This window comes from Alosa alosa, chromosome 3 (assembly GCF_017589495.1).
Source record: "Alosa alosa isolate M-15738 ecotype Scorff River chromosome 3, AALO_Geno_1.1, whole genome shotgun sequence".
NCBI lineage: Eukaryota > Metazoa > Chordata > Actinopteri > Clupeiformes > Clupeidae > Alosa > Alosa alosa.
Genome location: NC_063191.1, coordinates 2378594 through 2391385, shown reverse-complemented (window position 1 = coordinate 2391385; position 12792 = coordinate 2378594). Strand labels below are relative to the sequence as shown.

At 45.0% G+C, this 12792-nt stretch overlaps 1 protein-coding gene across 1 annotated transcript in view; it reads left to right on the top strand.

Annotated features, from left to right (window-relative positions):
- Positions 1-2374: 2374 nt before the first annotated feature.
- Positions 2375-12792, top strand: part of LOC125292016 — a 33133-nt gene continuing 22715 nt past the window's right edge. The window contains exons 1-3 of the mRNA XM_048239085.1: positions 2375-3019; positions 5879-5990; positions 12310-12488. Of these exons, the coding sequence (XP_048095042.1) occupies positions 2965-3019; positions 5879-5990; positions 12310-12488 (346 nt within the window). The 5' untranslated portion in view covers positions 2375-2964. The remainder of the gene's footprint in view (positions 3020-5878; positions 5991-12309; positions 12489-12792) is intronic.

Here is a 12792-nt window from a genome sequence, read left to right as displayed (position 1 = left end):
CAGTTGCTCTAGAAATGAGCCAGGATGCTGCAGTGCACATACTGTACAGTTGCTCTAGAAATGAGCCAGGATGCTGCAGTGCACATACTGTACAGTTGCTCTAGAAATGAGCCAGGATGCTGCAGTGCACATACAGTTCTGTGCAGAATAATAGTGGAATAATGCATGTGGAGGCTCCAGCTGTGGCGCGACTGGCTGGGGCACCTGCACCGTACGCCGGCGACCCGGGTTCGATTCCCACCCCGTGGTCCTTTCCGGATCCCACCCTGACTCTCTCTCCCACTCACTTCCTGTCATTCTCTACTGTCCTGTAAATTAAAGGCATAAAAAAAACCCAAAAATATACTTAAAAAAATGTAATAAGCTCAAAATCCTTAGAAAAGCTGTTAATTCTTTAATATCAATGCATTGGGAACATTGCATATTCAATTTCAAATCAAAACATGACCAAAATGTATCAGGTTTGTGTTTTACCTTCACAGAGAGTGAAGAAAAAGGAATGTTGGGCTGTTAGGCTGAATGTTACGGGTCTTTGGACAAACTGTCTGCGGCCCCCATGCACTGAACTCAAGCCACAGTACGCTGTGAAGACAGTTAAGCATGGTGGTGCACAATTCATGTTAGTGTCCTATAGAGCTGATCATAGAGGTGAAGTTCCACATCATTTGGTTTTACACACACACACTCACACACACACACAGACACTCACACACACACACACACACACACACACACACATTCTTTTACTGAACTGTGAGATCAGATCGTCAGATTGTCAGTTCACTAAAATGAGCAACATCCGGTTATTTGTCATGCCACACACACTCAGTGACTGTCACATACTAATAGACGATAGGCCAGTGGGGCAGCTGTGGCCTACTGGTTAGGGCTTCGGACCTGTAACTGGAGGGTTACTGCTTCGAACCCCGACCAGTAGGCACGGCTGAAGTGCCCTTGAGCAAGGCACCTAACCCATCACTGCTCCCCGAGCGCCGCTGTTGTTGCAGGCAGCTCACTGCGCCGGGATTAGTGTGTGCTTCACCTCACTGTGTGTTCACAGTGTGCTGAGTGTGTTTCACTAAATCACGGATTGGGATAAATGCAGAGACCAAATTTCCCTCACGTGATCAAAAGAGTATTTATACTTATACTTATTTACTTATACATATATAAGTAACTTATATATATATATATATATATATTTACTTATATATACTTATACTTTACACACACACACACACAAATACACTATATTATGAGTATTCTTACACATATACTTGATCAGCTCCTCTGTGCTGTGATCAGCTCCAGGGTAAGATAGAGGTTCATTTAGGCTACATATTTATAGACTACATACAATTTCAGAAAACTACTTGATGTAATGTAGGCCTAATTAAGATGTTTTGTGGAGATTACATTTGTATTGCCTGTAAGATTCCTGCTCATAGTTTATGACAGACAAAACAGGTTGATGCATGGTCATCTCTAAGCTGGACTATTGTAATTCACTATTAGTTGGCTTACTCGCTTGTGTAATAAGATCATTACAGCTGATTCAGAATGCTGGAGCACGCCTGGTCTTCAATTAGCCAAAGAGGACACATGTAACTCCTATCCTAATTACTCTCCATTGGCTCCCTATAGTAGCCAGAATTAAATTTAAATCTCTCACTTTGGCCTATAGGACACTGACTGGATCTGCTACTAGTAATTTTAATTTCAATAATTAAGTCTTACATCCCCAACCGCCCACTGCAGTCTTCTGATGAGCGTCTGTTGTGTCGACCAGTCATAAAAACTAGGTCTAATTCAAGACTCTATTCCTCAGTGGTTCCATGTTGGTGGAATGAGTTGCCCAGTGCCTCCGCTCCTGTGGTAGTTTTGGGTCGTTTAAGAGGGGTCTAAAGACATTCCTATTCAACATGTACTTAGTTGTTTAAGCGCTTATGTGTTATGGTTTGTATAATATTGTTTTATTTTCATTAGGCTGTTGATTCATTTGACATTATTGTTTATTATTGATATTCTCCTTAATGTAGTCTTACCATGTCATTGTTTTTATATGATTGTTTATTATTGCCTTTCCCCTCATTTTCATTGCTTAATTTTATTAGGCTATTGATTGAATTGATATTATTGTTTATTATAACTATTCTCCTTATTATATTTGACCAACATTCTAATATGTTCCCTGTTCAATTTTAAATATTATTATGTTGCTTTGTATTTATGTGTCACTTTGGACAAAGGCGTCTGCTAAATCCATAACCATAACCATAAAATGCGAAATGTGTGTGTGTGAGAGAGAGAGAGAGAGAGAGAGAGAGAGAGAGAGAGAGAGCGAGAGATCAGCAGATGCAACAGCACCAAACCAGTCAATGCATGGGGTTCCTGTTTTTGCGGTGGGTCTGATTATGTGCGTTTCGTAACAGCGCACAGAAAACTCCTGGGAACCTACAGCGCATATTTCTCGGCAACGACGCCCTGTGAACTGAGGAACTGAAAACGGCTATCTTGCGGACACATCAACACAGCTCACAAGAAGTGCGCAACAACCTATGGCAACAACACAGGAAAAGTTCCCTTGCTAAGTCAAGTTCCGGATGTCACGCGCTGGTTTGCGGCCACATAGAGCCCCGGGTGCCCAGTGTCGCTTTTGACACCTTAACCGCAAAATGACACGGGGGAGGTTTGCTGTGGTTTGCCTGGTATGACGGAGATTTAAATATTCTCGACTGAGTCATTTTACTCTTTTCCCAATGTTTCTACACGCGGAGAGCAAGGTGTCTGTTGTTTTTTGTGTTCGACACCTATTTTGTTGTTGTTGATGGTTTCCGCATCCTTCCCGTATGGAGTAGGCTTGGCCATAACCAGGGATTGCGTGGGAAAGAAACGAAATCGAAACTTGGGCTACGCGAGTCTGAAAATGGAGTTCAATTGTTTGACGTCGTCTACACTTATGCGATGAACATAACTGGATTTTTTATCTTTTGCGCGGCTTGCACAGTCCTCTGTCGAGGTAAGACTTTTTGCTTAAATCTGTGTAAGTTAGCTCTCTGGCTTAATGTCTACCTTATTTTAACCGAGTAGGCTAGTCATCCAGCCTTCCCTGAAGCCCATCGGACTAACCGAGGTGAAGTTAGTTTGATGTTGGAAATTCGACAGATAATCACCATTTCAATACCTCCAAAGCCACGTGACCTATTAACTCCAAAGCAATGCAGAATAGTTCTATACTCTCTCTGTCACCCTCCTCCCCAGCTAGGGTTACCACCGAGGCCATGTCTGATAAAACACCTGGACATATCAATGACCCCACCAACCGCTTTGCTCAAAAGTGAAAATGGCCATTAGACAGACCCACACTACAAGACAAAATTGGCATTTGTGCATAGCCCTGAATATTTAAATTTCTCAAGTATTCTCATAAGAGGAAACGTATAGGCTAACTTACCTTAGCTGACCTGATTGCTTAGATACTGGTGCTTGTGCTTTTGCTCCCTCTGCTAAATAAATGAGTAGAGGGATGACATTAGATTGTAGGCTATTTACCTTCGCCACACCTATAGCCAATTTTATTTAGTATGTTGCAATCAGACATTGGAATAAGTTATTATGTTGAATGTTTCATTTTCTTTTTTACTGGCCTGTCAGTCTTGTGGACACACTGTCATCTTCGTCCTCCACCTCACTACCAATAACGAACAACGTTGAGTATTTGATGTTAGGTAGACCAGTGGGACGAGTACCACTGGTGGTACGCAGACTCTCTCTAGTGCAGGGCTTCTCAAAGTTTTGATTGGTGAGGGCCAATTCAGGAACCTCGGGGGGAGAAAAAGAAAAAAAACTGGAAAAATCATTTTAATGAGCAGGTTGCATCTCTACAGTTTATATGTATAGCATTAAACCCCATTTGTAATGATTTTATTGAGCAGGTTGCATCTCTACAGTTTATATGTATAGCATTAAACCCCATTTGTATCATTTTAATGAGCAGGTTGCATCTCTACAGTTTATATGTATAGCATTAAACCCCATTTGTAATGATTTTATTGAGCAGGTTGCAGCTCTACAGTTTATATGTATAGCATTAAACCCCATTTGTATCATTTTAATGAGCAGGTTGCATCTCTACAGTTTATATTTATTGCACATTTTAATTCATAACGGAGGCTAAACCTGGCAAAAATTGTGAAAAATGCAATGCACACACAATCCCTGGGGTTCTCTACACCCTCAACAGACACATTTGGGATATAACAGTTCTGGTTGCAGTCCATTTCAAGTACAAACTTATTTAGAACAAACAGTCTCTGTGTGCCTTGCTTATCAGACTAGGCCTTATTCAGGGCCAATTCCAGCTACCAAAGCACCACAGGAAAACCTGACGGCCACTACACACCACTAAACAGAGATTCATTCTTTTCAAAGCACACAGTACAGTTGTACAGTTTACAGATGTTATCAGATGTTATCGTGGGCCGCCATTGGCCCCCGTGCCGCACTTTGAGAACCTGTGCTATAAGACGATTGGACACTTGGTCACTGACAGTAGCCTATACTATAAGACGATTGGTCACTGACAGTAGCCTATCCTATAAAACGATTGGAATATGGATCAACTGACAGTAGCCTATACTATAACACATATGGAATATGGATCAACTTGCGTAGGTCCACCAATGTGAAACTATTCACCTTATTCAATTGTAAAACCACATAGGCTAAGGTAACTGGGTAGACTTCTGCATTGTGTTGTTTATCAATAAAGATGACCCAAAACGGCTACAAGATACTACTGAAGTTTTATTCTGCACACACACACAGCAAACCATACAGGTTGAGTTCGCCAATAGCTCCACTCTCTATAAAGATATTAGACAGGCCAAAAGAAAACCAAATGCATGTCAATTGAAGAATAAAACAGGACACACCTCTCCCTATAAAGATATTAGACAGACAAAAGCAAAAATGCATTCAAAGTGAAGAATAAAAAAGCAGGACACACCTGCACACATGCATGCACAGCAAAACATACAGGGTAAGTTCGCCAATAGCTCCTGAAAAAGTTCACACAAGCCAACTGTTGCAGCTGCTAATATGCTATTCCAGCTACATAGCTAAGCTAGTCTACTATACACAACTGTAGGGCAGTATGATTTTTAAATGCATGCTTGTTGCCGCCCCTCGAGTTGGGCCATTACATTGCTCTTTGCCAGACCCTTAATCTTTCTAGATTATCAGGGTCTGGATTTTCCAGGTTAGATCTCTTGTGCAATTATGTTGTGAATACATAAGTGTAAGGTCTAACCTGTTACACTAAGCTTCATTTAAAATTACTTAACGGTAGGCTATTTCAAGGTGGATAAATGCTATTTAGAGGCGGGTAATTAGAGGCGTATAAATACAATTTCTGAAATTCAGGAGGTGCGTTTAGCCTCCACCACAGCCCTGTACACTACACAGGCGAATGCTGACACACACACACACACACACACACACACACACACATACACACACACATACACACACACACACTAGGGCTGGTGTTGGTGATGATGGTGATGATGATGGTGATGATGGTGATGATGATGAAGGTGATGGTGATGATAATGGTGATGGTGATGCTGATGATGGTGGTGGTGTTGGTGATAATGGTGATGGTGATGCTGATGATGGTGATGATAATGGTGATGGTGATGCTGATGATGATGGTGATGATGATGATGATGATGAAGGTGATGATGATGGTGATGATAATGGTGATGGTGATGCTGATGATGGTGATGATAATGGTGATGGTGATGCTGATGATGGTGGTGGTGATGATGATTCTGATGATGATGATGCTGATGATGATGTGGTTTCTCACCCCCAGCCTTGGAGCCTCCTCCTCCTCCATACGATGTGGGTCTGGAGCGGAATAAAGCACTTCTGAAGTGGAGGAGTTCAGACTCCCACAACACCACCTACACCGTGCAGTACCACATGTGAGTACACACACACACACACACACACAACACGCACACAACACCACCTACACCGTGCAGTACCACATGTGAGTACACACACACACACAACACAACACCACCTACACCGTGCAGTACCACATGTGAGTACACACACACACACACACACACAACACCACCTACACCTCCCCTGCAGTAGTACCACATGTGAGTACACACACACACACACAACACCACCCACATTGGCAGTACCACATGTGAGTACACACACACACACAACACACACACAACACCACCTACACTGTGCAGTACCAGATGTGAGTACACACACACACACAACACCACCTACACCGCAGAAAACATGAGACACACACACACACACACACAACACCACCCCCACACCAGTAGTACCACATGTGAGTACACACACACACACACACACACACACACAACCCCACCTACACTGTGCAGTACCACATGTGAGTACACACACACACACACACACACACACACAACAACACACACACACACAACACCACCCACACTGTGCAGTACCACATGTGAGTACACACACACACACACACAACATAACACCACCTACACCGCAGGTAGTACCACATGTGAGTACACACACACACACACACACACAACACCACCTACACACACACACACACACACACAACAACACCACCTACACCGTGCAGTACCACATGTGAGCACACACACACACACACACACAACACCACCCACACTGTGCAGTACCACATGTGAGTACACACACACACACACACAACACAACACCACCTACACTACAGTGCACCACATGAGTACACACACACACACACACACACACACACCACATACACCACGGTAGTACCAGATGAGTACCACACACACACACACACACACAACACCACCTACACTGTGCAGTACCAGATGTGAGCACACACACACACACAACAACACAACACCACCTACACTGTGCAGTACCAGATGTGAGTACACACACACACACACACACACACACTACACACCACACACAGTACACACACACACACACACACACACACACAACACCACCTACACTGTGAGTACACACACACACACACACACACACACACACACACACACACACACACACACACACACACACACACACACACACACAACACCACCTACACCGTGCAGTACCACATGTGAGTACACACACACACACACACACACACAACACCACCTACACTCGTGCAGTACCAGATGTGAGTACACACACACACACACACACACACAACACAACACCACCCACACTGTGAAAGTACCACATGAGTACACACACACACACACACACACACACAACACCACATACACTGTACAGTACCAGATGTGAGTACACACACACACACACACACACACACCACCTACACTGTGCAGTACCAGATGTGAGCACACACACACACACACACACAACACCACCTACACTGTGTAGCACCAGATGTGAGTACACACACACACACACACACACACACAACACAACACCACCTACACTGTGCAGTACCAGATGTGAGTACACACACACACAACACACACACGTGATGTGAGTACACACACACACACAACACACAACACCACCTACACTGTGTAGTGCACCAGATGTGAGCAATAACACACACACACAACACACAACACCACCTACACTGTGTAGTACCAGATGAGGAGTACACACACACACACACACACAACACCACCTATACTGTGTACCACCATGTGAGTACACACACACACACACACACATAACACCACCTTACACTGTGTAGTACCAGATGTGAGTACACACACACACACACACACCACCTACACACACACCACACACACACACACACACACACACACACACAACACCACCTACAAGACCGCCGGTGAGAAAATTACATGCAGCACCACCATGAGTACACACACACACACACACACAACACCACCTACACTGTATAGCACCATATGTGAGTACACACACACACACACACACACCACCTTACACTGTGAGTACACACACACACACAACACTACCCACATGTGAGTACACAGTACACACACAACAACACCACCTACACTGTGCAGTACCAGATGAGAGTACACACACACACACACAACACACACACAACACCACCTACACTGTACAGTACCAGATGTGAGTACACACACACACACACACACAACACCACCTACACCGTGCAGTACCAGATGTGAGTACACACACACACACACACACACACAACACCACCTACACTGTGCAGTACCAGATGTGTACACACACACACACACACACACAACAACACCACCTACACTGTGTAGTACTCAGATGAGTACACACACACACACACCCCACACGGTAGTACCACACACACACACACACACCACAACACCACCTACAGCACCAGATGTGAGTACACACACACACACACACACAACACCACCTACACCGCAGGTACCACACATAAGCAGTACACACACAACACCACACACACTGTGCACACAGATGAGTACACACACACACACAACACCACCTACACTGTGTACCACCAGATGAGTACACACACACACACAACACCGTACATACACACCACACACACACAACACCACCCACACTGTAATAGTACCACATGTGAGTACACACATACACACACACACACACACAACACCACCTACACTGTGCAGTACCAGATGTGAGTACACACACACACACACACACAACACCACCTACACTGTGCAGTACCAGATGTGAGTACACACACACACACACACACACACACACACACACAACACCACCTACACTCTGCAGTACCAGATGTGAGTACACACACACACACAACACCACACACCTACACCGGGTAGTACCAGATGTGAGCACACACACACACACACACACACACACACACACACACACACAACACCACCCTACACTGTGCAGTAAAAGGGAGTACACACACACACACACACACACACAACACCACCTACACCACACACACACACACAACACCTACACTATGTACACACACAACACCACCTACACTGTGCAGTACCAGATGTGAGTACACACACACACACACACACACACACACCAACACCACCTACACTCTGCAGTACCAGATGTGAGTACACACACACACACAACACCACACACACACACACACAACACCACCTACACCGTGCAGTACCAGATGTGAGTACACACACACACACACACACACACAACACCACCTACACTGTGCAGTACCAGATGTGAGTACACACACACACACACACACACAACACCACCCTACACACACACACACACACACACACACACACAACACCAATACCAGATGTGAGTACACACACACACACACACACACACACACACGACACAACACCACCTACCAGATGTGAGTACCACCTACACTGTGAGTACACATGTGACACACACACACACACACACACACAACACCACCTACACTGTGCAGTGCACCAGATGTGAACACACACACACACACACACACAACACCACCTACACTGTGCAGTACCAGATGTGAGTACACACACACACATACACACAACACCACCCTAGTACCACTGTGTACACACACACAATAATAATAATAATAATAACACCACCTACACTGTGCAGTACCAGATGTGAGTACACACACACAACACCACCTACACCGTGCAGTACCACATGTGAGTACACACACACACACACACAACACCACCTACACCGTGCAGTACCATATGTGAGTACACACACACACACACACACACAACACCACCTACACTGTGCAGTACCATATGTGAGTACACACACACTAACACCACCTACACTGTGCAGTACCAGATGTGAGTACACACACAACACCACCTACACTGTGCAGTACCAGATGTGAGTACACACACACACACAACACCACCTACACTGTGCAGTACCAGATGTGAGTACACACACACACACAACACCACCTACACTTTACAGTACCAGATGTGAGTACACACACAACACCACCTACACTGTGCAGTACCAGATGTGAGTACACACATACACACACACACACACACACACAACACCACCTACACTGTGCAGTACCAGATGTGAGTACACACACACACACACACACACCACCTACACTGTGCAGTACCAGATGTGAGTACACACACACACACAACACCACCTACACTGTGCAGTACCAGATGTGAGTACACACACACACACAACACCACCTACACCGTGCAGTACCACATGTGAGTACACACACACACACACACACACACACACACACACACCAACACTGTAGTACCACATGTGAGTACACACACACACACACACACACAACACCACCTACACTGTGCAGTACCACATGTGAGTACACACACACACAACACCACCTACACTATGCAGTACCAGATGTAAGTACACACACAACACCACCTACACTGTGCAGTACCAGATGTGAGTACACACACACACACACACACACAACACCACCTACACTGTGCAGTACCAGATGTGAGTACACACACACACACAACACCACCTACACTGTACAGTACCAGATGTTAGTACACACACAACACCACCTACACTGTGCAGTACCAGATGTGAGTACACACACAACACCACCTACACTGTACAGTACCAGATGTGAGTACACACACACACACACACACAACACCACCTACACTGTGTAGTACCAGATGTGAGTACACACACACACACCACCTACACTGTGCAGTACCAGATGTGAGTACACACACACACACACACACACACACACACACACACACACACAACACCACCTACACTGTGCAGTACCAGATGTGAGTACACACACACACACAACACCACCTACACTGTGCAGTACCAGATGTGAATACACACACAACACCACCTACACTGTGCAGTACCAGATGTGAGTACACACACACACACACACAACACCACCTACACTGTGCAGTACCAGATGTGAGTACACACACACACATACAACACCACCTACACTGTACAGTACCAGATGTGAGTACACACACAACACCACCTACACTGTGCAGTACCAGATGTGAGTACACACACAACACCACCTACACTGTACAGTACCAGATGTGAGTACACACACACACATACACACACAACACCACCTACACTGTACAGTACCAGATGTGAGGACACACACACACACACACACACACAACACCACCTACACTGTACAGTACCAGATGTGAGCGTACACACACACACACACACACACCACCACCTACACTGTACAGTACCAGATGTGAGTACACACACACACACACACCACCACCTACACTGTACAGTACCAGATGTGAGTACACACACACACACACACACACACACCACTTACACTGTACAGCACCAGATGTACACACACACATACACTCGCACTCACACTCACACACACTCCATGGTCACTCGTCATATACAGCAGCATATGACATCTACATCAGATGTATATGACATATACATCTCTCAAAAGCCACTGAGTCCGGGATTGTGTCGTAAAACTGCAAAGAGTTGCGGGAATAGTGGTATCAGCGGCTACTGTACATATAGAAACTTAGATAGACCTCTATAGAAAGCCAATGGGGTAGACATGACTAACGTTAAATAGACCTCCATAGAAAGCCAATGGGGTAGACAGAACTTACGTTAAATAGACCTCTATAGAAATCCAATGGGGTAGACATGACTTACGTTAAATAGACCTCTATGAAGCCAATGGTGTAGGCATGGCCTCAAATAGATCAAATAGACCTCGTTTTTTCACTACTTGTGGGGCAGCCGTGGCCTACTGGTTAGCGCTTCAGACTTGTAACCGGAGGGTTGGGGTTCGCTCATGGGATCAAAAGAGTATACTTATACTGACAGGTTCAACATATAATCACAAATGCTGGCCAACATAGAAAAGATCTCCTATGTCTAAACTATGTCTGTTTTACCCAGTGGGTGGAAAACAACTTAATACGACTGTTTGCACGGGCAGTAGTAAGTTACAGCTTCGTAACATCAGTAGGCAAACTCATGTTTACTCAATGCTACATCCCACAGAACAGAAGCCAATCTACAGCATTTAATGCTCTTTATTTAATTGAAGTAACACTATGTTGCCTTGTTGTACATCTCACATTTGCTCATATCACCGTCCATTTGTTTTCATATCTCTTCTGGACGCTAACTACATTCTCATTAGTAATCACTGCGTTCCGCTAAAATGCCCGTTGCTACACAAACGCAACGTATTTACCCGAACTCTACTGAGTATATTGTGTGTGTGTGTTTGTGTGTGTGTGTGTGCAGCGGCAGAGAGGATGGAGTGTGGCGTGACCTGCCGGGTTGTGTGAACACGCCGGAGAAGCAGTGTGACTTCAGCGCCATGGCAACGCAACTCTACGGAGCAACGCTGCAAGTGCGCACCCAACGACACAACGTCTCATCTCCATGGCAACAGAGCAAGCAGGAAGTGGGATGTGTTCACAGTAAGTCCCCATGATCAGTTCATAAGTATGCAATGTCATAACTACATCTGACGTTTACACTAAACCGTTTGAAAATCGGTAGAAAATTGAGCAAGTTAAGGCTATTTAAAAAGTATGCACCATTGAAACACAATGTTATGAGTGAGCGAGCTGACTGTGGCAAGATGGCCGTGAGGTGCGGAAGTCGACCTCCATTGGCCAGCAGTGCGGACGAGACATCTAGCCTTTATTATATCTATGGTTCTGACTGCATCATTGGATCAGCTGTTCCACCTCCTGCATGTAAGCAGACTCATCACCATCC